The following is a 27,987-nucleotide window of genomic DNA, read 5'->3' as shown; positions in this document are numbered from 1 at the left end:
TCTGTTGCGCAGAACGTCCCCGCGCGCAAGCGCTGCTTCCTGGCGTCGGGACAAGAGGAGAGTGTTTGTGACGTCATAGAATCCGGGACGCTACGAGGTGAACGTGTTTTGCTGGGAGCAGTGTCTGGAGCACTGTGGTGAAATTCTGAGCCTGCGAGCTGCTTTTCACTCTTTCTTTCGTTTAATACGGAAAATCTGCCTTTTGTGCGTTGTTGTTTTTTTATTAGACCCTACCTCGACTCTGCCCACTCTCCCAGAAATCTTAGACGCCTGCCTCGTGCGAGAGATCGACCCCCCCTCGTTCCTCCCTATCCAACATGAAGAAAGTGCTGAAGAAGAGCCAGAACGAAAAATATCGCTTAAAATACCGACGGCTGCGGAAGGCAGCCAAAGCCACGGTGTTTGAGAACGCGGCCTTGTGCGACGAGATCGCCCGGCTAGAAGAGAAGTTTCTGCGGGCCAAGGAAGAGAGGCGCTGGCTCCTCAGACGCTTACTGCAGGCTGAAGGCGAGGTTCATCCTATGGGTCCTTGCAATTGCAGCAGCATGCCCCTGGCGTACGGGTCTACTGCGGGTACGGTGCAAGGAGCCCTCCCGGCTTTGGCGACTAACGATGCATCTGACGAACCTGGTGGTGGGAGGAAGCCCAAGAAAGACAAGAAGGAGAAAGGAAAGGAGAATAATAAGCTGGATGTTTGGAAAAGAGCATCAAAAAAGAGGAAAATGTCGGACTGTGGGGATAGGAAGTTGGTGCAGCCAATTCCTTTGGATCCCTCCGGCAGGCCGGTTTTTCCTATCGAGCTGGCTGGGCTGACCGTGTACAGCCTGGGTGATATCATCTCGGACCGGGCGGGGTTCCACGACGAAAACGCGATTTATCCAGTGGGCTTTTGCAGCACCAGAGTTTACGCCAGCATGAAGACCCCTGACCAGAAGTGCCTTTACACGTGTCAGATCAAGGACGATGGCGTTGGTCCCCAGTTCGAGATCGTGCCCGAAGATGATCCGCAAAATGCCATTGTGGCGACTTCGGCCGAGGAGTGTCACACAGTACTTTTACAGACCATCTGCTCAGCCCAAGGGAAGGTCTTGACCAACGTGGCACCCTCCGGAGCAGATTTCTTCGGCTTTTCCCACCCCACCATCCAGAATCTGATTCAGAGTTGTCCAGGTGCTCGCAAGTGCACAAATTACCAGTGGATACGATTTGAAGTCTGTAAACCAGGTGATGGACAGGTTCCCCATGGGCTGCCAGAAAATGATGCTTCTATGAATTTTGAAGCTTTTCGCAGACAGACATTTGAGGAGGACAGAAATGATCCTGTCTTGCCTGGTTCCATGGATCTTATGGTGATTCAGCCATCCCAAACTTATATTTCACCATACCAACAGATGTTTTTATCGCATCAGCAAATGGTTCCTTCAATGCAACACATTAAGTCACCATCCAATTGTAGCCCTACTGGATCCCTTGACTGAAAGTCCTTTTCTAATTGCTTATATGTAACCTGTTTTCTTTTCATCCTCTGTTATATTTTCCCTGTCACTAGGTGGCTTATAAAGGGATTTTTTAAAGTACAGTGCATCCTTGAAGGTAGACTTTGGCCATTTGAGGGGAACTTAGTGCATGCAAAAGGAATCCAGATCCACATATCCTGCAGTGCGGTCCAAATATTGATTCTCAGAGAGAAGAGAAAAATAACTGTATTATTGTGTAATTAGGTTTTTTTAAAGCTCTTAATATAAATTGTCTGAAATTCATGTGATTATTGCCACTTTTTTCATGTTACTGCATTAGTCTGGCATTGTGTTACCTGAAATGATGGTAAGATATAAACAAAAGGGAAAAGATTTTGTTTGATTTGAAATAATTACCAAGTAAAAAAGCAGAAAGTAAGATAATACTGTGATGTATTGTACTATTAGTTAAACTTAGAAGTTTTAACTAGTCTATTGTTACCAAAGAAACATGCCAGCAGCTTCCTTCTGTATTTATAAGCTGACTTCTTCCATCTGTTATCATTTTTTCAAGATTACACGTTCTTTTCAATATTTCATCCTTAAGTTATGGAACATTCTTAAAATATCTTCAACAAAAAACATCCAACAATCCATGTGTTCACTATGGGGTCCATTTTAAGGTGTGCTAAATTCTAAGATGCCCATAGGAATATAATGGGTGTCTTAGCATTTAGCATTTGCTATTCGTTAGTGTGTGCTAAATTGGTTAACGCACCTTAATAAAAGGACCCCTAAATTAGAATATGCAGAAAGATGGCATCAGTTGTCAACCAAATCCAGATATGTCTTCTGATTTTTCCCTGTGATGTGAAACTTAGGGAGGAGTTATTGATGTGGGCTACTGTCAAGTTGCATTATTTTACCACAAACTGGGTCATTAAACCACAGGGTCTTATTGCATAAAATAACCTGACTTGTAAAACAACCCAATTTAAGAGTAACCCACATTGATAACTTTTTCACTATTTGGGTATAGTTTGGCTAGCATTTAAGTTACATGCATACATTGTATAAGGGAGATTGGGGGAAGGGGACTGACAGAAAAGTTAGATCGTGGAATTAAATTATTTGAGATGGTATAGAAGGCAATAAATCATATGGTTTTTAATAAAGGTACTATTGTACTACACATCTCCACTATACTTCAATAACTTGACTCGCGCCCTTCTGAGAAGCTTAAAATTTTAACGGAGGAAAAAGCCTCAAGAATGGAGAGAGCCAGAAACTTAGCTCAACTCTTAAAATCATAGACACAAAAAAACCTCCAAAACACTGAATATACTACAGACAAAGGTCAATGCAACCATGTGAGCACCACTTTTGCAAAAACACCCCGTGGACCCATGTTTCGTGGCTCAACTGCCATTATTTCAGGGCAATGAGGCTATTAAATTTTTCGAAACCTGACTGGGTCGAGACTTTCAAAGATCAAGGTTGGACACCCCTGCTTTAGGATTTGAAGCTGCACTTCCCTCTTCTGATGCAGGCCCCCCCCTCATGACAGCTGACCTGTGAAGCCGCACCCTGCCAATACTGGGCAATAGTGTCAGGGTAGCTTAACTTATGGGCCAGTGATGTCACTGCCTTGGGCATTTAGCACCTGGGCAAGAGCCTCATCTGGTCTATAGGTTAAGCTGGCCTTGAGTCTTGCCAGCTGAGTCTTGATAAATATCTTTGACTCGGTGACCCAAGAGCTTAAAAATAGGAAAGCATTGGATGTGGTATACTAAAGCCTTTGACACAGTTCGACGTAGATACCTAATAAATAAAACTGATCACTCTTGGTATGGGCCCAAAATGACTTATGTATTGTATTAGAAACTAACCCCCTCTTCTATTAAACTGAGCTAGCAGTTTGTAGCGCAGAGAGCCGCGCTGAATGGTCCACGCTGCTCCTGACGCTCATAGGAACTCTGAGCATCGGGAGCAGCGTGGGCCATTCAGCGTGGCTCACTGCGCTAAAAACTGCTATCACAGTTTTGTGAAAGAGAGGGTAAGTGTGAGGTAACCAAGGACAGTGATAAATGTAGTTCATGCCCAGGAAACAGGCATTCCAAGTGTGATCTTAAACAAAATGAAAACAAGGCTTGAGTAAATACCAAATACTAGCTCAAACAAAATTCAATTTACCCTCAGTAAGTTTACCTGGAAATTTTACTTAAAATTTTTTTAAGGGAAAAGACACCTTGAGCAGAAACTCATGCCAGAAACTTCAAGTTTATGATTTCATAACTCACAAAGTTCCCTTATCATTCGCTGCTTTCAAAAAATCCTTCTTTTATAACTTTTATGTTTTATATCTTTTACTTTACCAGTACTCAAGGTGCAAAAAATAATTTTACATAAATATTATTATTAGCACTTATCTGCTGTGGTACGTACTATACCAAAAGATCTCACTCAAAAAGTGTTGGCTAAAAAAACGCAGTCTCATCAATAGCAATGATCCATCTAATAGGTACTGTTTCACCCATAACTAGTGGACTTCTTCAGGGAAATACCATTAGTGCTATCATTTTACAATGAATGATGAGGGAACTGTGAGCTATGAAATCATAAGCTTTATGAAATTTCTGGTATGAGTTTCTGAGGTCTCTTTTCCTTTAAAAAAAATTTAAGTAAAAATTTCTAAGTAAATTATGAGAGTAAATTGATTTTTGTTTTGACCATTTCAAATGTGAGCCACAAGGATCATTCTTTGGTCCAATTCTCTTTAAGAGTTTTGTAAGCAATATTGTAGAGCAGTAGTTGTCAAGACTCATGTCTTTATACTGAAAAGAAGATTATCAAGGTAAGAACTTAATCTCTTTTGCCTACAGATGTCCACCTATATGTAGGTACTGTGGGATTAGGGTGGAGTTTGGAAGGCTCACAGATTCCACCATAACTAATTGTTAAAGTAGAATATGGGCTGAGTCCCCATCTGTATAGTTCACAACACTGACCACCAGGTTATTCTAGGAACCTGCTTGCTGCTTTAATAGGACTGGCCATAATATCTGAAGCTATCATACAGGCTGCTATGTACTGTTTCATTCATATCTTTGGGGAAGGGGGTCAGTGACCACTGAGGAAGTAAGGTAAGGTCTGTCAGCCCAGCCTTACATTGCTAGCTATCGGCATTTTCTGTTAACCTAACCAATGTCAGCAGAGGCCTATGGGACATTATATCAATATGACTGGAATGTTGATTCAGATAGACCCTAAATGCTCCTGCACAGAATCCACATACATTAAGCATCCAGCCACACTTCAACCTAGTGGGAAAAGGCCTAAACCAGACCCCAGCATGCCTGAAAAGATGGCGTCATCTAATACAAATTCTCAACTTGATCTGCTCATATTGGAGGTGAGATCTTTTAAAGAAATTATCTCTGCTCAAGTTGAAGAAATTAAACTAGTGCGGATTTGAAGTTTGTCGATGCTAGACACCATATAGATGCGCTGGAAGAGCAAGCTGCATCAACTAAAGAGAAATTTTCCATACTAGATAAACATGAAAAATTGATCCTCAACTTGCAAAGGGAAATCGAGGATCTCTCGAATCGGAGTCGTCTTAATAATATAAGAAATATTGGCTTACCAGAACAAGCAGAGGGCTCTGGTGTTATTGATTTTTTAACTGAATTCTTACCTGGCACTCTGGGCCTATAAATCAAGGAACCCCTTGAGTTTGAACGCATGCATCGTGTTCCCTCTCATCCTCCCTCCCAGAAATCTCCGAGGTCGATAGTAGTGAAACTTCTGCGATTTCAACATATTATAAGGATCATGGAAGCCGCAAAATCACATCCTCACCTGCTTTATCAAGGGAAGAGATTATACATTGTCCCGGATCTAGCGAAGTCGACTGCCGCCAAGCGCAAGGAGTTCCTTTCGCTGAGACAAGAGCTGAAAGACTGGAGCAAAATTTGGCCTCATGTATCCTGCCAGGATGAAAGTAACTTATAATAATCGCACCTCCACGTATGTAGAACCAGTGGAACTCAGAAATTTTCTGTACTCAGTTAAAATGCAATAACTTTGTTTATTGGTTGCTGTTTATAATGTTGCAATAACCTGTTAGATGCCATTTCCAATGCTCTAGGTTTTTTCAGCAAGGCATGGCGCTGACTCATGTTTGTTCTGGATAGAAACATAGAAGACGGCAGAAAAGGGCCATAGCTCATCAAGTCTGCCCACTCTAATGACCCACCCCCTTGATTTTACCCCTCCTAGAGATACCACATGTGTATCCCATTTCCTTTTTACCCCCCTAGAGATCCCACCATGTGTATCCCATTTCCTTTTAAAATCTGGCACGCTGCTAGCCTCAATCACCTGAAGTGGAAGTTCATTCCAATGATCGACCACCCTTTCGGTGAAGAAGAACTTCCTGGTGTCGCCATGAAATTTCCCACCCCTGATTTTCAGCGGATGCCCTCTTGTGGCCGAGGGACCTTTAAGAAAGAAAATATCATCCTCCACCTCAATACGGCCCGTGATATATTTAAACGTCTCTATCATGTCTCCTCTCTCTACGTTCCTCGAGTGAGTATAGCTGTAATTTATTCAGCCTTTCCTCATACGGGAGATCTTTGAGTCCCGAGACCATCCTGGTGGCCATTTGTTGAACCGACTCAACTCTCAGCACATCCTTTTGTAATGTGGCCTCCAGAATTGTACACAATATTCCAAATGAGGCCTCATCATGGATCTGTACAATGGCATTATAACTTCGGGCTTCCGGATGATAAAACTTCTATGGATACAACCCATCATTTGTCTTGCCTTTGATGAAGCCTTCTCCACTTGATTGACAGTCTTCATGTCTTCGCTAATGATCACCCCCAAATCACGTTCCGCCTTGGTCCTAGCTAAGGTCTCACCATTTAGTGTGTAAGTTCTGCACGGATTCCTGCTGCCAAGGTGCATGACCTTACATTTTCTAGCATTGAAGCTTAGCTGCCAAGTCGAGGACCAGTGTTCCAATAGAAGTAGGTCCTGCGTCATACTGTCTGGCAAAGTGTTCTCACTTACTATATTGCATAGTTTGGCGTCATCGGCGAATAATGTGATTTTACCCTGAAACCCCTGAGTCAGATCTCCCACAAATATGTTGAAGAGGATCGGGCCCAAGACCGAGCCCTATGGCACGCCACTGATCACCTCCAACATTTTTGAAGGGGCACCGTTCACCACAACTCTCTGAAGTCTACCGTTTAGCCAATCACTGTTCCGCTGTGTTTTCTTATTGTACTTTCAGTACACCCACAAATTGTATGCTTTGTGTGCTCAACATGCTTCTCCTAGGTGAGAGCTGGCTGGGCGCTACTAATCTTCGTTTTTCTCTCTACAGATTACTTTTCCTCTATTCTTTTGTTTTTCTTCTCAGTAGTTTTATCTTTTCCTATTATACGCTTTTGATGAGACTGAGGCTTTCCTATCTTGGTATCTATATATACCTTCTATCCCATGGCTGAGCTACATATCATTTCTTATAATGTAAATAGTTTAAATCACCCAATCAAACACACTAAGATAGCTACTTATCTCAAATCCAAAAGCCCAGATATTCACTTGCTCTCTACTGCAGCTCAAAAATTATCTATACCAGGCTATTCCAGTCACATTTTCTCTCCAGCAACTATTAAGAAAAAAAATGGAGGGCGAACTGGAGACTAAAGCTAAAAGAATACAAAAAACTTACAACAATTAAATTCACTAACTTTTATGCCCAAAAAATTGGTTCGCCAAACATCAACAACAGAAACCTTTTCAATCTAGTAACAATCTCTATGACACACAGGCCTTTTCCCACTCTACCTCAAACGCCCCCTTCCCCCCATCTGCTGATGTGCTGGTGAAGTTCTATAACAACAAAATCATCAATTTGAGATCCAAACTGCCAGCCCCCACATCCAATCATTTAAACCACCAGTGGCACAATACAAAGACGAACCTTGGGTAGACATGTCCTGAATAATTTCATCATTCCTACTTGGGACCAATTCTGCAAACTCTATACAAAATACACTGATTCTTACTGCAGACTAAACTGCTACCCACCAAATATTATGAAAGTTGCCCCTGTCACCTTCAAAGCCAAGTTATATTACTGACCGGTACATTTCCCGAGGATTTAGGTCAGATTCTGATCACTCCGATCATAAAAAATCCGAAAGAATCCAACAAGCTGACATCAAACTACAGACCTATTGCAAGCATCCCCCTTATTTACAAAGCTGATGGAAGGCCTAGTTTACCAGAACTTAGTAATGTATTTGGACAACTTCAGCATACTGCAAGAGAATCAGTCAGATTTCCGCTCAGGTTTTAGCACTGAAACAATTATAGCCTCACTACTAGATCTCCTTCATAATTTATTCAGCCAAGGTTCTACTGCACTAGTCCTACAACTAGATCTAAGTAGTTCACTGGGCACAAACTCAATTTCCACTAGACTCACCTACTTGGTTGGAGGTTGAGAGATTTATTAGCTCTCCTTTCCCTTTACAATCCTTAGTCACTAGATAATATCCCCAAAAATCTCAAAGCTTTCTCACTTTTGAATGAAACACAGCAAGCACTTCGCTTTTTGAATAAATCAAGTTTCAAGTTTATTAATTGGCTTGTTCGATCGCTTAATCGGATTTCTAAGCGATGTACAATAAAATATACATACATAAGGAGACAAAAACATTACATACACTTAATTAATTATAATATAAACAAAAGGAAAGAGGGGATGAAATCCATTTTCATAGTAAAGAAAGGACATATAGGGAAAATACAAAAGGAAGTTGGAAAAATAAAAAAAATAAAAAAAAGCAGAATAATTCACTAAAATAACATTTTATACTAAAATTTACTTAAGTTGCAAATGCATCTTTAAACAGAAAGGTTTTTAATTCGCTTTTAAATTTCCCAAATACCTTCTCCTCCCGTAAAAACATGGGAAGCGCATTCCAAATCTGGGGAGCTGTACATGAGAAGATAAATTGTCTTCTTGTACTAATAATTTTTAGTGAGGGAATTGATAAAAGGTTCCGTTCACTAGATCGTAAGGTTCTTTTAACTGAATATGGGATAAGTAACCTAAATAAAAATGCTGGAGTCCTATTTTCTAATGTTTTAAAAATAATTGTACATAATTTATGCGTAATTCTATGAATGACTGGGAGCCAATGAGCCTTTTTAAGGAGTGGTGTCACATGATCAAATTTTTTAGATTTTGTTATTAATTTGATAGAAGCATTTTGAATAATTTGTAATCGTTTAATTTCTTGTAAAGCAATTCCTGTAAATAATGAATTGCAATAATCGATTTTAGACATCATCAGTTGACATCTCTATATACAATTTACCAACTATGTCTATATGGTGCAACCCGATACTTAGGAGAAAGGGTAAGCCCTTTTTGTGGAAAAAATGGCAAACTGCAGGGCTTTGGCATGTACAACAATTATTTCTCAATGATAACTTGATACCCTTTGAATCATTATGTATTACTTATCCAGATATTTGTCACTCCCTTTCTCAGTGGCGAACTTTAACATCTGCCATCGCTGACATTAAATTATGTTTTTTCCCTCCTGCATCTCTTTCAACCATTGATATTTGGTGTGATTTAACCATTGTTCAAGAAAAGGTTATCTCCTTTATTTACCGTATCCTGAGAAATACTCATTATAAATTGGCATCTGATTTTCTGCAACAACGGATGAAAGAATTTTCTGATACTATTTATGATGTTGATTGTGACAGTTTTTGGACCAAAACTAATTGCCTGACAATGTCTTCGCAACTTTCTCAATCATTGTACTTCTTAATGTAGCACACTAACTGGACTCCTTTTCGCATGTGGAAAGCAAAACTTCGACCAACTGCAACATGTTGGCACTGCAATTCAGAGGACGGCATATTAGCTCATATGCTTTTTCACTGCTCCTGCATAAAACCCTTCTGGATCCAAATCTGGAAAACTATAAGGGCTATTGTCAACTGCCCTACGGATGTCTCATATGAGCTGATTATTCTCCGGTCCCAACACCCATCTCTTGTGGAATCAGACTGCAGCCAACCCAAACTGATTGACTTCCTGCTTGCTATTGGGATTCTACAAATTCTAAAGAATTGGAAATCTGCTCAATACTTGAATTACACATTCTGGTGGAATTCGGTTTGCCTTTACAAAAGCTATGAACAAACTGCCAATCTCAAAGGAGATTCATTTTCTTCTATACCCCGCTCTCGCTCACCCTGGGCTTATTTAGATCGATATGTACAGGAAAACCTCACCCACGCTTCATAACTGATTACTATATATTTTCTCTTCTGCCTGACATCTTTTGATTTTCCACTGAGTTTTATTGTTATGATGATATTCTGTTAGAGAGTACTTGTTGCTGCTTGTGTTATTTTACTGAATTGTCGATGTGTTTCTTTGATGTTTATTGTATTTTTTCAAAATTCAATAAAAATAATTAGAAAAAAAAGAAAATGAGCCCCTTAATTACCTAAGCTAAGTAGCCAAATTAAACAGCATAAAATTCAGTCCTATCTTTACATGGCGTCACTTAGGCAGTCATGTGCTGAATATTGCTCTTAACTGCATGAGAGAGCTGCCTGCATAAACCTGGATAGTAAATGTCTGTGTTCAGATACGGTCTGGCATTGAATAACTGAGAAAAACACCAGCAGCGGCTAAAATAATGCTCACTGCTGCCAGTTGAATACTGACCCCCATAGCTATCAACCAGGTTGTTTATGGATTGATTTTGTTATGTGATAGTTTACCATATTCTTACAGATTGGATGAGTTGCACTCTTCAAGCTTGTAAACTATTTTAATATTAAAGTGACCTGTTAGGATTTTTAATTAATATTTGAACTGTATTTGCGTATTGGAAAAAAATGCCATTCATTACTTGTTCTGTACCTATGGATCAATTGTGCAGGCAGCTCTGTGAGAGGCCATTCTCCTGTCTCTGCCATGGACCTTCAGTTGCTAGGCAACCAGAGCAGGCTTCAGTTATACCAAGCTCTCCAGCACTGATTTTCTGAGATCTCCCTGGGATCAAACTAGATGCAATTAACACTCTTTTCATTATGAGAGATGTCTATGAACATACAACCTCACTATGCAATCTTTTCTGATGATGTGGACACTAACAAGGTTCAGTCACTACTTCTTTTAAAAGTGTTACTCTGTATTTTCATTAAAAGTAGGTTATCGGGACTATAAATAAAACAATTTTGCCCAACATGATGCTTTAGGAAAGACAGTCTGAACTCTAACCTTTTTTGTTCTATTGCTTAAGTTGCATGTAGACCAAAATGTGCATTTGCATCTGTATTTACCGAATAGGATATACACAGCATACCAGATCTCATCAGGCTATATGCTGGAAATGAAGACGGGAAACTGATAGGGTTGATGGTCAGTCTAGAAGACGTATGCAGGCAGATCGATAGGCTTAAGAGCGATAAATCCCTGGGACCGGATGGCATCCATCTGAGGGTCATCAAGGAACTGAAAGGGACTATAGCTGAAATGCTTCAACTAATAGACAATCTGGAAGGTGGCGAATGTTACGCCAATCTTCAAAAAAGGTTTGAGGGGAGATCTGGTTTGACCTCGCTACCAAAAGATGGTAGAGGCGCTGATAAAGGACCGCATCATTGATCACCTTAACAGACACAGTCTGATGAGGACCAGCAAAGGCAGATCTTGTTTGACGAACTTGCTGCACTTCTTTGAGGGAGTAAATAGGCAGATAGACAAAGGCGACCCAGTCGACATTGTATATCTGGATTTTCAGAAGGCATTCGACAAGGTTCCACATGAACAACTACTTTGGAAAATTGCGAGCCATGGAATCAAGGGTGAAATACTCACGTGGATTAAAAACTGGCTAGAGCATAGGAAACAGAGAGTGGGGGTAAATGGACAATATTCGGGCTGGAAGAGCGTCACCAGTAGGGTGCCGCAGGGTTCGGTGCTTGGACCCATGCTCTTTAACATCTTTATTAATGATCTGGGGTGTCTAGGTGGGCAGAAGTGGGCCCACAGGGAAGATGTTGAGGATGCATTTTGAGGATTCATGGGAATACGTTTAATAACCAAATGGTGAGGAAACAGCCCAAGATACCAACTATGAACAGCAATACCATAAAATCATCCACAGAAAGGGTGAGGAACCTAGGAGTATGACAGAACCCAAACCTAAACATGATGTTACAGATCAAACACATCATGAAAAACAATTATGTCAACGATTATGGGTTAAAGCAGTGTTTCTCAACACGCGGTATGAGGTACGTGAGCTGCTTGTACGGGGTATGTGGCGCTGTATGTCTCCCAACTTTCTTCTTCCATCGCGTCTATGCAGCGCCGGCGCTGTATGTCTCCCTCCTTCCTCATCTCTTCTCAGTCTCCCTCCCTCCCCAAACAGCAGCAGCTCACTGTGTGACCTTTGCTAGGCCAGCCCGTCTCCGACAAAAGAGGAAGTTGCATCATCGGAGGTGAGCCAGACTAGCAAAGGCCCCAGGCTGCCTGATGGAATCGCCAGCTCAGCAGTACCTCTCCTCTTCCTAGCGGCAGCTCACTGTGTGCTTTTAACTTCCCCACACAATTGCTGCTAGCGTTAGTTTAGCCACGGTTCCATTGCTAGGCTGGACCGCTTCTGACAAAAGAGGAAGTTGCATCATCGGAGGTGGGCCGGCCTAGCAAATGCCCCGAGGCTGCCCTGCAGCTAAACTAACGCTAGCGGTAGCTGCGTGGGGAAGTTAAAAACACACAGTGAGCTACCACTAGGGAAGGGAAAGGTACTGCTGGACAGGGAAAAGAGGTACTGCTGGACATGGGGAAGGGAGAAGGAGTACTGCTGGACATGGGGAGAAAGAGGTGCTGCTGGACAAAGGGGAGGGAAAGGGAAGGGAGAAGAGGTGCTGCTGGACCTGGCAGAAGTAAAGGGAAAGGTGCTGCTGGACTTGAAGGAGAAGGGGAGAGAAAGAAAAGATGCTGCATACTGGAGGGGAGGGTGAGATGGTGTATGGGGAGAGAGCATATTAGTTGTGAGTGGGAATAGGGGGGAGGGAAGAAAGGAAGGAAACGTTGCGGGATGAGTGAATGATGAGAGAGGGAGAAATGGGGCATGGGTAAAGAACATGTTGTGAGTGGGTTTGGAGAGAGATGGACGGGTGGGAAGGAAGGATGTTGCACTTGAGGGAAGGGATGAGGAGAAAGGGAAAGCACTGATCTCTATGTGGATTTGATGCCCAGGGCGGCCAGCACCCCCTCCCCCCACAATGACATTAATGCTTTCAACATTTACCTCCCACTAACTGTCAAATATCTATACCCATTGTATCATTCCTTCTACCAGAATCTTGCCTCCCCTGAGATGTCCTGTTTGTCTGTCCAAATTAGATTGTAAGCTCTTCTGAGCAGGGGCATTATTGAATGTTAAATGTACAATGCTGTGTATGCCTTTCAGTGGTATTGAAATGATAAATAGTAGTAGTCATGGTAATAAGTAGACTTTGGGGGTTTTATAGATCTGTCCTTACACAAATTTACACTATCTACAGATCAGGCATAGATTTCTATGTATGAATTTGCCTATGTTAACATTATTGAATAGATTTTTTAGGGCATTACCTAAGTACCCTCTTATAAAATTACTCCCTGACTGGACAAACCATATATATATATATATATGTAACATTTTCTCTATTATTTAAGCAAGGAACAGAATAGTAATTATCCTTAGGCTGGCTTTCATGCTCATATCTCCAAGAGTTTTTCTGTCTGTACCATTTGCTTCTTCATTGTTCTTTTAAGTATGTGTTCAAGTGACAAAACCAAGATAATTGCATAGTTGATGAGGTGAGTTTGTTTGCAGTCCTGGCTTGTTCTGCCGGTTCTGTCTCCAACAGAGTACTAAGAGAGTGAACTTTCTTTTCAGATGTACCAATTATGGCTATTTGCAGGTGCTAGATTATTTCAGAATGTAGGGATGCCAGAAAATGCTATTTGCAGAAAGTTAAACCAACAAATAGAAGAGGAGACAGATGATGCTTTTAGCAGTTGTCCTAGATGATCTGGGGTTTAATTCTTGAAAGCAGTAAAATTTTTAAAAAAGTGGCTCCAACTGCCTGCTGCAAAGCACTCAAACGAGCGATAATATGGTACAAGGAAAGGTGCCATAATGGTCTGGCTCATCATTTTTGGGAATGATTTGAGATTTATTTATTCACCTTTCCAAAGCCAAGCTCAAATACAGTAGATGTTTCCCAGCATCCAATGTCTTGCACTTACATCTGCTGAAACCTGGTGTAAATGTTTGGCACACTACTAATTATGAACTCACACACCAATAACCAGCTAATGAAACGTAAAGGATAAAGATTACAGTACTTTATTTTAAGAGCCTGCAGAAGCGACACTCAAACGGGAAAAGCTTACTCGCTGAGCAACAGTTTCAGCCGCTAGCTTCCCCATCGGCTCGATATTATCAATTTTCTCGCAAAAATCATCATTAATTTTATCATTATTCTCCCAGAAATCTTCTTTTATGCAGTTTTTCCATTTTCCACTAAATGTTAACAATTGAGACCTATAATCCATAAACATTGGCCTATTTGGGCTATTCATGAAGAATTGGAAACCCCTCCGATATATCAGCGGGGAAAACAATTAGTGAAATATTAACTTATAGGTGATTAGATCATACAGTATTTCAAATAACACTGACATTACAGGGCTTGTGAAATGTGGTGTCTGTCAGTGGTGTGAGTCCACTATAGAGAGATCTTTTTGGGTGGTTCCATCTACTAATCGGACTATATAGAACATCGCAGGGGAGGAGACATAGGCATCCTGGGACTGTCTGCCAAGTCTCTTCCCTGAAGAAGCCCTTTCTGGAAACGTCAATCGCTCCTCCTAAACTTACTTGCTCCACTTCATCACTGACGCTGAAACCGTGGATTGAAGACAAAGTTTTATTTTATTTTTCTTTCCAGCTTATGATTTATCTTTAATCTTATCTATTGTTTTGCCTTTTGTCTTTGTTTTGTTCTATTTCTATCATTTAAATTTCTCCAGAATTCTACTGTTCAACGGCTCCCCCTTCTGCTTCTATTCCTTTCTCTCCTCTCTTCTACCTTCCAAAGTATTTAGATCAATGCTGTCTTGTTAAAATGTTTATTTTATTTTTATTTTTCCTCTAACTCTACTTTTCACTTCTCTATTACCCTCCAGGTACTTTAGTTAGATTGTGAGCCTTCGGGACAGTAAGGGAATTTTTCAAGTACCTTTCTTATTTCTAATCTTAATGTATATTTTCTGTAAACCGCTTAGAACCTAACGGATGTAGCGGTATATAAGAAATAAATTACATTACATTACATTACATTACATATATTTTCAAGAACCAATACATCTTGCTTATCTAAACGTGTAATTTACACTATTATATGTACCTGTGATAAATTGTATATTGATAGATCTATGCGAGCAATTAGAACATAGTTAACTGAACATAAATCTAGACTGAAGAACAAACCCGCTTTTGTACCGCTAGTGTCCCATTGGGAGCAAGTGGAACAATCTTTATTAGACTTTAAATGGTGAATTTTGGAAGAAATCATTGGAGAGTGGAGACACTGAGACACTTTTAACCATGAGGAGCAATGTTGGATTTTCAAGTTACAAACATTAGAACTGACGAGATTAAGGACTCCTTTTATGAAGGTGCGCTAGGACCTTAATGCGCGGAATAGCACTAGCCGCTATCGCCTCCTTTTGAGCAGGCAGTAGATTTTTGGCTAGCGCACACTAATCCGGTGCGTGCGATAAAACCGCTAGCGTACCTTCGTTAAAGGAGCCCTAAATGCTGAATTTGACTGGATGTCTTTGACTTAATAGAACCAATGAGTAGCTGCCGTATTTATGTGACGTCAGCCACTGTGGAAGGGGTTTTATAATGGTTTTGAACTCCATGTTGCTGAGTTCATATATTGAAATGAAATGTGTTAAATGCTACAATATACAGTACGTGAGTTGCTTTAAATCTTTGATTATTTGGACAATTGATGTTTGTGAATCTTGGAAGATTGATTCTTCTTCTTTTTTTCTTTTTTCAGAAAACTATGCCCTGATGCAGATTGTTGCAAAACATGCACGTCAGCAGTGGGTTTTTGGACAGCAGTGTAAGATAAGTTTCCATTTATAATTCAAACTCTTCTTACTGACCTACAAGTGTATTCACTTCGCAGCTCCTCAGTATCTCTTCTCTCTCATCTCTCCCTATACTTAGGGTTACCAGATTTTACAATTGTAGAGTCTGGACACCCTAGACTCCGCCCTTCAGGCCCGCCCATCTCCACCCTAGCCACGCCCCTGCTGCCTGCTATGGTTGGGCAGGAGGCAATCCGCTCGTGATGTCTTTGCGCGGCACCCGTGCATGCGTGGATTGCCTCCTGCCCGACACGATTGAGAGGAGGCTTTTCAAAACCCAGACAAAGTGCCGGGTTTTGAAAATCCATCAAAATCCATCAAAAGGAGAACATGTCTGGGGAAATCTGGATGTCTGGTAACCCTACCTATACTCCTTCCTGGGAACTCCGCTCATCAGGTAAGTCTCTTATCTGTACCCTTCTCCTCTACGGTCAACTCCAGACTCTGTCCCTTCTACCTTGCTGCACCATATGCCTGGAACAAGCTGCCTGACTCAGTACATCAAGCTCCATCTCTGGCCAGTAAAAAAAAAAAACCCAAGCCAAAACGGACTCAAAACGCATGCGCAGACCATCTGCAGGAAAAGCAGATGGTCTGCGCATGCGTCAGGATCGCACACTAGCGATCCATGCGGTCGGAGGGGGGCGTTCCTCCGATCGCCCTCATTTACATTTTTTTGTGTTGTGAATTAGTCGTGCCTGCACGGATCGGGCACGGAAAGGAGATAAGTGAATCTAGCCCTGGGTGCACATTTTATAGAATAGGAAGCAGGGAAGATCCACGTGGAAACCAAATTGACTGTCAATTTTAACACCAATTATTAATTGGTAAAACCTCATTAATTGATTTGTGCGTGGATCTTGGCTCTGCACTCAACTCTGGGTGACTTAATTCTGATCCTCCCAGTAACAGATGGTAAAAGCAGGGCAGACCACTTTTATGCAACGGGCAAATTCTTCAAGGAAGGATCCTTTCTCTTAAAATATGATGAAGCAAACAATGTTATCTATCCTGCTTTGTAACCTGACAAATCCTGTAATTTCTAGGTGTCATAGATCACAGGTTCCTCTGGTGCTGATGGAGTGTTGTCTCATTAAGGCCATTAATAATTCACTTTGTTTAATCAATGTAATGGTGTGAAGCTGCTGTGTGGAAAGAATCATGTGTCAAAGCATTCTGCTACATTAATATCTAAAGGTGAAGAGGAAATTATTACTTACAGGCATGAGATAACTAATTTTGAGCTGTGCTATTGCTCTTGTGCTTAAAAAACAAAGGTGCTTTGGGGCAGAGTGTCACAGGGTCAGTCAGAGCTGGGGGTATTGCAGAGGTAGTAATTACAGCCACTGAAAGAGAATCCTGTTCATTGCACAACTGAGACACCTAATGGATTACAATGCATCATTACTATGAGTAGAACAGCTTTGAATTGAAAAGAAAAATAGGAACTAGAATAGAGGGGAAATTCTCTGGTCAGTGTTCGGCCTGTAATGGACAGCGTGGTTTGTTTGGGGTTTTTTCAATGCTGACTTCCAAGGGAAGAATGAACTCCAGATATTCAATACAGTGCCATGTCTGGTCACCAGCATTGAATGCCCGGGGCTAATTCTTTAGGTGCTAGCATTCGGGTCCTATGTAGAACCTGTCTGATATTCAGCCAGGATTCACTTAAGACTCTAATGCGGGTCCTTGGTAAATATCTGCCAGGCAATGACATACCAAGGGGGGGAGGCGGTCCGCCCCGGGTACATGCCCCAAGGGAGTGCACAGCTGTCCACCCTCCCTATTCTGCCACTGCTGCCTTTCCTTAACCAGCAGCAGCAGCAGCAGTAAACGGGGGTGTCCGTGGGTGCTCACTGGCATTGCTCATCATCTGGTCGGCTCCCCTGCTGAAAGCCGCAGGCATCCGCTCCTCGCGTGATCCGTGGCTGCATCGGAAGTGTTCTCTCTGACATCACAACGTCAGAGAGAAGGCTTCCGATGCAGCTGCAGATCGGTGAGGTGTAGACTCCTGAGGCTTTCAGCAGGGGAAGCGGCCAGACATGCTGTGCAGGGAAGGGGGGAGAGTAGAAATGCTGTACAGGGAAGGGGGGATGGTAGAAATGCTGCACGGGAAGGGGGGGAGGGCATGAGGGAAGGGAAGGAGATAGAGATACCACACCATGGTGTGGAGTGGGAAGGAAGGAAGGAAAAGAGAAGAGAAAGAGAGAGATGCCAAAGCATAGGGGAGGGGGTGGAGACAGAAAAAAGAAAGAGGGGGTGAAGCTGAAATGAATCATGTGCAAAGGAGAGAAGGGACCCCAGATATACAGTTTATTGAAGGGACATAGAAAGAGGGAAGATGCCATATGGAAGAGAGAGAGAGGGTGGACAGTAGATGGAAGGGACAGAGAGAGTGTGGGCAGTAGATGGAAGGGGTAGAGAGAAAGGGCAGAAGCTGGGTGGAAGGGGCAAAGAGAGGGCAGATGTTTCATGGAAGGGAGAAAGGACAAATGCTGTTTAGAAAGAAGAGAGCAAAGAGAAGATGATTAAAGCAGAAACGACAAAAGGTAGAAAGATTTTTTTGTTGCTTTACTTAGAATCAAGTAGTATTGTAACTGTATTGATAAAAGTTTATAAATAGGAAATGGAAATAAGGCAGTTTTTTGTACTAAACCCCTTTCCTCAGGACAGGATACTATAACAGCAGTATACTATACTGTTCTGAAGAAAGATTTGGCCTCTGAAAGCTAATTGAAAAATGGATTAGTCCAATAAAATGGTATATTCTTATTTTTCTTTTTTTTTATTTTTATTTGTTAATATGTAAAGTGGTGATTGTTATGTATCAGTTTTTTCAAATTTACATCTACTGTCTTTATATTTTGCACAGTATTAGGGGACATGTGTCACTGTTTCTGTGGTGTTGCATTGTATGCAGAGTCTGGTTTCTTGGCGGTTCAGTTTAACTACATATTTCTATTTTTAGTTTGTGATTATTCCATATTGGGCGAGGGTATATCTCTGTTCTGTGTGTATGAAAAGGACATAGTTTTCAGTTGGCATTGACTACAGGATCAATTGACTGTGCGGGATCTGGCTCGTTTAGTTTTACAATGTATGTGTTAGTGTTCTTGTGCTCACTGCAGTGTTTAAGATGCTGCCTTTTCCTAGGTACACTCTTGTTGTGCCATATTTGGATTGTTACTAAAAAATCATATTTTTGATATAGATGGAGGGGGGGTTTCAAAAAAATGATGGGCCCCGGGTGTCACATATGCTAGGTACGCCACTGCTGCCAGGACTTACATAAAAAGTTCTGGCAAGGTACCGACCCCTTCCAATCTTCTTTCCCCCTCTCCAGAGCTCCATTATTCCCCCTTAAGATGCTCTTTGGACCTACCTTTGTGGGTTCCTGGTAGTTTAGTGGGAGCAATGCCCACTTACTCCTGCCTGGAGTGGCCTGCTCTTCAAAATAGCTGCTGCAGGCTCTAGCAGCAACCTTGCAGTACTTCAAGTACTGTAGTGCCTAAAGTACTTGCAGTTCTTGAAGTACTACGAAGCTGCTAGTAGCTATTTTGAAGAGCAGGTTTTACCAGGTAGGAGCAATAGAGCATCGTGTCTGGCTATTTTACCCTAGACAACCAGAAATCTGCAAAGGCAGGAGGGGGAGGAGGGAGGTCAGCTTAGAGTCTTTTCAGGTGGTAGGTGGGAAGGAGGATCTCAAGGGGGGATATTGGACCTTATCAACCACTAAGCGGAGGATAATTAGGCACTGGCTGCTATTCAGACCAGAACCTGCTTAATCTTATTCTATAGAGTAGAAGAGTGGCCTAGTGTTTAGAGCTGTTGCCTCAGCACCCTGAAATTGCAAGTTCAATCCCAGCACTGCTCGTTGTGATTTTGGGCAAGCCACCTAACTAGGATTAACGTATTTGGAACCTCACAAACCCAGACGCATGGCCTCACCCTGTTTTGCCCCATCCCCACCTTGCTCTGCCCACAGCCCTGCCCAGTTCTGCCTCAAGCCCCGCCCCCTCAAAGTCTCATCTTCTTCCCTGACAAGCTCCAGCCATGTCTAGAGGGCCTCGAGCATGCGCGGATGTGCGTGACGTCATCCGTGCATGCTCAAAGATCCCTCCAGATGTGGCCAGAGCTCGTCAGAGCTTTCCAAAACCTGGACAAACTGCTGGGTTTTGGAAAGTCCGGCCTAGAACCCGGACAGCCCTCTAAAAAGAGGACATGTCTGGGTTTTCCTAGATATCTGGTAACCCTCCATTGCCCCAGGTACCACAGCCAGATAGTGAGCCTGCTGGTAAAGTTAGGGAAAAATACTTAAGAGTACCTGATTACTTTTCAATGAATTATAAACCACTTTGGGTGAATCTCTTCATGAAAAGGTGGTTAAAATACATTTCAATAAATAGAGTTAGGACAGCCTTTCTTTCTGTCCTAACTTTTTGTAGTTACCTAGCTGGTTGGCGGATTGAATTTCATCGCTAATTGGCTAGGTTGCCTCTCTGCTCCTGGCCCACCCCTAACCTCGCCAATTAATGGGAATATTCACTGCCACTGTTCAGTTAAGTACACGCACGCACGCCTAGCCCTGGATTAAGGCACATGACTAATATTTAGGTTCAGGTATTTATGCCAATGAAAGCAAGGCCTAAATGCCTGTGCCTAAGTTGTGTGCGGATCAGGGCATTCTATAACACCGCACCTAACTTTTAGGAAGGCCCATGACATGCTCAGGCTCCCTTTTGAGATCCGTGCACTAGAATTTACATGCACCACTTTATAGCATTTGCTTAGAAAGTTGTACGCATAAATTCCAATTAATGCCAACAATTGCTTCTTAATTAAGAAGATAAGAATATCCTTAGAGAGTCAGACCAATGGTCCATTTAGCCCAATAGCCCATCCTCATGGTAGCCAATCCAGTTCACTAATACCTGGCAAAATCCAAATTCCATGCTACCGATCCAGGGCAAGCAGTGGCTTCCCCCATGTCTTTCTCAATAACAGCCTATGAACTTTTTCTTCAGGAAATTGTCCAAACTTTTCTTAAAACCAGCTACTTTAACGGCTCTTACCACAACCTCTGGCAATGCGTTCCAGAGCTTAACTATTCTCTGAGTGAAAAAATATTTCCTCCTATTGGTTTTAAAAGTATTTCCTTGTAAATTCATCGAGTGTCCCCTAGTCTTTGTAATTTTTGTCAATTGTCGGTGCTGATTGGCTTGTTAAACAATTACAAGTTGTGCATACAAATTGGAAATGTGTACAGATTTGTGCATGCAACTATGGCTGTAATATACAGAATCCTGCTCAAGTGCAAATTCTACATTTGCAATTATGCACGTATGAGATTGCCATTAGAGAATACCTGCTTAAGTCAGCATTTGCATGCATACATTTAGGTCTGAGCGCTAATGTTAGCTTTATGGTAGGCATAAATGTTGCTTTTAGGACAATGGAGGGGGGAAGGAAGCGGAGGGGGGGAAGAAGGGCCTGAATATTTGGCAGTTTGTTCTATCTATGTATTATTTTTTCTTATTGTAAACCGAGTCGAGCTCTAATCGGTGATGGCCCGGTATATAAATCTAAGCTTTAGTTTAGTTTAGATATTGTGTTGTGGTCTAGCTAGGAGACCTTTCTCACTTTGCCACTAGTTAGTTTGCAGATGAGTGAGACTGAGCAATGGTTCTGGGGTTGTAGAACACATCTTCTTCACCCAGTTTCCATCTCTACTACTACTATTACTATTTATCATTTCTAAAGCACTGAAAGGCTTACGCAGCACTGTACTTGAATGTAATAGATGGTCCCTGCTCAGAAGAGCTTACAATTTAATTAGGACAAACAGGCAGAACAAGTGGGCTTTTAGCTTGGATTTAAATACTGCTAGAGATGGAGCTTGACGTTTTGATTCAGGCAGTCTGTTCCAGGAATACGGAGCAGCAATTGAGAAATTCTCTAACCCTATTTGTGTGTTTTAATGAAACTGTAAGCTCTGTTGAGCAGGGATTGTATCTTACATATTTAATGTACAGTGCTGCTTATGTCTACCAGTGCGCTATAGAAATGATATATATGTAGTAGTAGTAGTAGCAGCAAGATAGAAGGTGCGGAATCTGGAGTTAGCACAGGATTTTTACCTCACTGGCTGTTCTAGGCAGCATGGACATGTGTGAACAGTTAACATGTGCTAAAACCCATACTAACTGCTTAGTGCACTTTAGTAAATGCTTCCCTTTATGTTCAAAATGTTAATGTGCAATATTAGCCATATTACCAATGGCCAGTAGGGGGAGACAAATCATATGTTTTCAACTTAGCTGTATACAAGTCTGAGATTTTCCATTGTTTTCCCTTTTCTCTTCTTATTTTTCTTTCCCTTCCCCTCCCTTTTTCATTCTTTCCTTCCTTATTTCTCCCCTTTTTCCCACTCGTATCATGATGTTACTATTGATGTTACTTGGATGGTTGATTTGAATACATAATTAATACGCTTTCATTCCTATTTATATCTTTCTCCATCCACAATGTTATGTATTTTTTCATGTGTTGTATTTTCTCCTTTTGTATTCTAAAATTTTCCAATAAAATTTCATGGGGGGGAAAAAAAAAGAAACTTCATTTATGGCTGTTGATTGCAATCTGCAACATGTTCCAATCAGTATGGGGGAATTTTAAGATAGGAACAGTGTGAGATCATCTAGATTTCAGCAAATCCTTTGACACAGTTCCTTATAGGAGGCTCTTGAAAAAACTTGAAGGGCTGAAGTTAGGACCCAGAGTGGTGAACTGGATTAGAAACTGGTTGACAAACAGATGGGAGAGGGTGATGGTTAATGGAATTCCCCTTGAGAAAGGAAAGGTGAGGAGTGGAGGCCTCAAGGATCAGTACTGGACCAGTTCTGTTCAATATATTTGTGAGAGAAATTGCTGAAGGCGGTTAGAAGGTAAGGTTTGCCTGTTTAAAGATGATACCAAGATTTGTAACTGAATGGAAAGGGGAGGGAGTGGAAAACATGAAAAAGGACTTGCAAAAGTTAGAAGAATGGTCTAATGTTTGACAACTAAAATTCAATGCAAAGAAGTGTGGAGTGATGCACTTGGGGAGTAGAAATCAGAGGAAGCCGTATGTGCTAGGAGGAGAGAGGCTGATAAGCACAGATGAAGAGAGGGACCTCGGGTGATTATGTCTGAGGATATGAAGGCAATGAAACAATGTGATGAGACGGTGGCTGTAGCCAGAAAGATGCAAGGCTGTGTAGAGAGAGGTGTTGATGCCCTTGCACAGGTCATTGGTGAGGCCCCACTTGGAGTATTGTGTTCAGTTCTGGAGGTCATATCTAGCTAAGGACATAACAAGACCTGTGTCTGTCCACCGTGATCCCTTCCCTTTTTAAAAAAAAATAGACTGAAACCCCACCTTTTTGAGGCATTAAACTCATAACCCTACTCCCCTTCTACCCTCTGCTCACCACCCTAACCATCCCCTCTAACTGTAACCCCTACCCTGGCATCCTGTTTGTCTGTCTTGATTGTTTAGATCAGGGCTGCCCAAGTCCGGTCCTCGAGATCTACTGGCAGGCCAGGTTTTCAGGATATCCACAATGAATATGCATGAGAGAGAGATTTGCATACCAAGAAGGCAGTGCAGGCAAATCTCTCTTATGCATATTCATTGTGGATATCCTGAAAACCTGGCCTGCCAGTAGATCTCGAGGATCGGACTTGGGCAGCCCTGGTTTAGATGGTAAGCTCATTCGAAACGGGACTGTCTCCTTTGTGACTCTGTACAGCACTGCGTACGTCTGATAGCGCTCTAGAAACAATTAATAGTAGTAGCAGCATGTACTAATTGTGTGTTAGTTAATTTTTATACTAATAATTAGCTTCTATATCACCGGCTATTCATAGACTGGTTCCAAATTATAGCATCATTAAACAATTTCCAGTCCTTCTAATTTTTCATTATATCTATATAATGATCCTCAGAGGGCTCAAAAGCCCATTTGGTACTGTGAAACAGATCACAATTACCCGATCGTCATAGGATCGATACTGTGTATATTTTGTTATGTATTTATAAATTATTAAAAAATGTTTCATATAAACTTTACTTATCTTGATCAGTGTAATAAATATTCGGGAGTGCCTCTACCGACACACGCATGTTTCAAAATAATTTTCGTCAGGGTTGAGGCTCCCACTTCTGATCTAAAAACACAAAATTTAACGATTTTAGTCACTGAGAATACCATTGTATCTAACATAATTTACATATTATTCTCTATACTTTCTAACCAGGACTTAGCCCTTATTTTAACTAAGATTATTATTACTCACTAACGTGCTTCAAGGCTGTCGCTCCTCTCCAAAAGATATCATGTTTAGTTGGCGTCTGACATCAGTTCCGGTTTTTAAACTCAATTACAAACCGGAACTGGTTTCCTAGAGAGGGCGAATCACTATTATCCAACAAGCACGAACACCCCATAAAAAGGAATATCTATACTTTTGTAATATATAAAGCTCAGTCAATAACAATAGCTCACCATCCCTTTACACTATCGACATCCAGTCAATTTCTTCATTCAAACCATTTGGGACTAAAGTTTTCAAAGAACAGATCCATTTTTGTTCTTTTATATTCAAAGCTTTTTTTTATAGTTGCCACCCTCCCTCCCTACATATACAGCATCAATGATTCGCCATTTAATATCGGGTAATTGTGATCTGTTTCACAGTACCAAATGGGCTTTTGAGCCCTCTGAGGATCATTATAGAGATATAATGAAAAATTAGAAGGACTGGAAATTATTTCATTTTTATAAGCATTTTTCAGGAGGGGGCGTGTCATCAGCAGGGAATGGCTGCTGCAGGCATTAAGATTGGAGTCGGATGACGGCGGCGACCTTGGGAGACCCTTGATGAAGCACTGACTTTGTGCGAAACATGTCGGGTCTGACTCCCCAGGTTTGGCTGAGATAAGTATTTACAAACTAAAAGTTGGAAAGGATAATACATGCAAGAGTTTTAAAAAAAAGTATTTAATAATTTAGAAATTAAAAAATTAAACAAAAAACTAAAAAGTATAAAATAAGGGTTGAAATAGACAGCCAATGATGAAGCACCACACTATGCTTCCCGCAGTATGAAATCATTTACAGCGGTGGAGTGGTGGGGCTGAGGCGTCTGTTCAATGGTTATAAGACACAATAAATGTAAATAGAATCCAGACCACCTATATATTCGAAGTTATATTGATGATTTGAAGGCTGGATTAGAGATTACACTATTACAACTGGCGACTCGGTTACTAGGCTTTATCAGCAGGGAATGGGCATGGAAGCATTATGCTAGCGTGTTCCGATCAGCATGCACAAACTGAAAAACACAGACTTGACACAAGAACGCATAGAATAGAAAACCGAATGAATAAATAAATAGGAGGTAGTAAGGGGGGAATTCTGGCAACTAGCAATGCCTAACTGAATTCCACGTGCATCTTAATTTTTTTTAAAATTAGGTTAAGGGACACCGGGAGTGCAGAGTAGGCATGAGTGTGCTGTTGAGCTAGCACAGGGGTCTCAAAGTCCCTCCTTGAGGGCCGCAATCCAGTCAGGTTTTCAGGATTTCCCCAATGAATATGCATGAGATCTATGTGCATGCACTGCTTTCAACGCATATTCATTGGGGAAATCCTGAAAACCCGACTGGATTGTGGCCCTCAAGGAGGGACTTTGAGATCCCTGAGCTAGCATGTTCTGCCTTTTGCACGTTAACTGGTTAGCATGCCCAGAATGCGAGAACCCTTACTGCCTTCTAAGTGCTGCCGTGTTAAATTTTTTCAGGATACATGCACTAATACAGGCGTGTCAAAGTCCCTCCTCGAGGGCCGCAATCCAGTTGGGTTTTCAGGATTTCCCCAATGAATAAGCATGATATCTATTCGCATACTATGAAAGCAGTGCATGTAAATAGATCTCGTGCATATTCATTGGGGAAATCCTGAAAACCCGACTGGATTGCGGCCCTCGAGGAGGGACTTTGACGCCCCTGCACTAATGCAAACGTAGTGCAACCTGAAAAATAAACTTGCAAATGGTCATAGTAGAAATGGGCTTAGCATATGGAAAGTCCCAAGTGCTAAGATTATTTATTAGCACGCTTTAGTATACATACCCATTTATTTTACACTTGCCTGCTGTAAAGATCAATATAAATCATCTTCCATGTTCCAACTATGTGAACTTTAAACAATATATGAATTTTATTTTCTATTGTTTCCTTAATATTATGTATCCTATGTTATTTTCCTTGTGCAGTTTTGATGTGAATAAAAACTAATTCTCGTCTCCCCTATATTTCACACCACTCTGTTGACAGCGAAAGCTTCCAGATATGAGAAGCATGAGGAAAAATAAACAGTCGCATGTTTGCCAATCGCTACTGACGTTTGCCTTTGCAAACTGTCTCCTTCTGTTTGTAAGCTGCTAGGATGACATTTGCAGTACATCCAAATAACCCACTTCTGTCTGGATTATTTGGACTTCTAATCCTAAAATCAGGACTGCAGAAACTTTCAAAATCCTTATATTGAAATAAACTTATCAAATGTTCCAACTACAGAAAAAGTGAAAGTGTTCAGAACCATAAAACTTTTATATACCGGAGGCAAGAGATATAAGGAGCCATCACCACACTTCGTCTGTTCCAATCCACCACCTTTATCACCACAATGTGATAAATGTCTTACTTAACTTTTGGTTGGTTGGTGGATATGAGGATGATGATTTCATATGAAATTATAGTTTGCACTCCATGGACTCATCTTCTGCTATACACCAGTAAAGCATTCTCCATCAGTATACTATAAACCTCTTCATTTTCTATTAAAAATGAGAGTATACTGTATTTGTGGGAAAACTGTGCTCAAAATCATTAAAAAAAATTATTACACGGTGTTATCTGCCTCTTTGAAACAATATCACCCAAGATGTTTTACAGCATATTAAAAACCAATGCAATATAATGATTCATAGTACCTTCAGGCCCCAGAGATAGTGACAAGTGTTAAATAACCCAGAAGCAAAAACTTCCATATAAAGAGGCAGAGCAGATCACACATAAGCCGATACAAAATAAGTTGAAAAGAACACATGTAGTGCAACATGATGGAGCTTTCCTCCTTTCTCCATGTACAAGTTCATATATATATCTATTTTGAAGACTGTTAGGGGGACCTACCCTGGGCATACAGTAAGTATGGAAAGACTAGGGTCAAGAAAGACAGATAGGACCGGGATCCAACCATGGATTAGGAACCAAATGTGGATTGTGTTCAAAACAACATCCACTGGCTGGGTTTCTTTATATACTACTATTGAATGCACAGCTCTTGTTGATCCATTGGGCTCCTCTGGGGGCAGGCTTCTCCTTCTGTGGTTCATTGTATTGTTTCCTAGAATCTGGGTCATGACTAAGGGATTTTTTTTTTCTTTATATAGCAGCTTTAACCTCCTACTGGGATATCAGAGTGATGGGGGGAGGGGTTAGAGTTTGAAAGGAGGAGGAGATTTTGGCATTGAACCCATTGGACTACCAAGGGGAAGGGATTCTAGGCAACCTCTAATATCCTGCATGCTATGGAGGGGGGTTGGGGGCTGGTCCCAAAGCAACCTCTGCATCTAGGGTAGACATTGCCTATGTGATACATAACGTGACCATTTATTTTTTTCATCAAAAGGGGACATCTGTTAATTGTCAGTCCCGCCCCCTAATCCCACCCTAGCCCCACCCCCCAATCCTGCCCCCATTTTCTTCCATTCATTTTTCATGTACACATATCTTATTAATTCATAATAGTAACCATAAAATTTTAAAAAACTACAAAGCACACTATAAGCAGAGAAAATGTTAATTATCATTTATATTTGGGGGGGTTTCAAAGATGTCAAGGCAAATGACTTTCAAATATGCAATGTCACCTCAGTAACTAAAGAAAAATAGACAAATATAGTGCAAAATATAGACAGCTGATATAAATTCTCAAAACTGACACGTTTTGATCACTAAATTAAAAATAAAATCATTTTTCCTACCTTTGTTGTCTTGTGATTTCATGAGTCTCTGGTTGCGTTTCCTTCTGTCTGTGTATCCTTTCTTTTGTTTCTTTCTTTCTGCACTCAGGCCCAACAATTGTCCCTTTCTATTCCCTCCCTCCTTCCTTCCCATGTCCTTAGTGCCCCC

The 27,987-nt window shown here is 41.3% G+C and overlaps 1 protein-coding gene and 1 long non-coding RNA gene across 2 annotated transcripts in view; both read left to right on the top strand.

The window, feature by feature from the left end:
- Positions 1-74: 74 nt before the first annotated feature.
- Positions 75-2,814, top strand: TBRG1 (transforming growth factor beta regulator 1). Its single transcript, XM_033959407.1, has one exon. It carries the CDS (start codon positions 318-320, stop codon positions 1,476-1,478), a length of 1,161 nt encoding a protein of 386 aa, XP_033815298.1. The 5' UTR covers positions 75-317; the 3' UTR covers positions 1,479-2,814.
- Positions 2,815-15,647: 12,833 nt separating this feature from the next.
- The window catches only part of LOC117366310, a 34,602-nt gene continuing 22,262 nt past the window's right edge, over positions 15,648-27,987 (top strand). Inside the window, exon 1 of the long non-coding RNA XR_004540556.1 lies at positions 15,648-15,716. This is a non-coding gene — a long non-coding RNA (uncharacterized LOC117366310). The remainder of the gene's footprint in view (positions 15,717-27,987) is intronic.

The sequence above is a fragment of the Geotrypetes seraphini genome, chromosome 9 (genome assembly GCF_902459505.1).
Source record: "Geotrypetes seraphini chromosome 9, aGeoSer1.1, whole genome shotgun sequence".
NCBI classification, from domain to species: domain Eukaryota; kingdom Metazoa; phylum Chordata; class Amphibia; order Gymnophiona; family Dermophiidae; genus Geotrypetes; species Geotrypetes seraphini.
This window is presented reverse-complemented; position numbering and strand designations above follow the sequence as displayed.

Bases quoted from the DNA above. Each gene is read 5' to 3' on its own strand.
- TBRG1 (XM_033959407.1), top strand. From the start codon at position 318: ATGAAGAAAGTGCTGAAGAAGAGCCAGAACGAAAAATATCGCTTAAAA.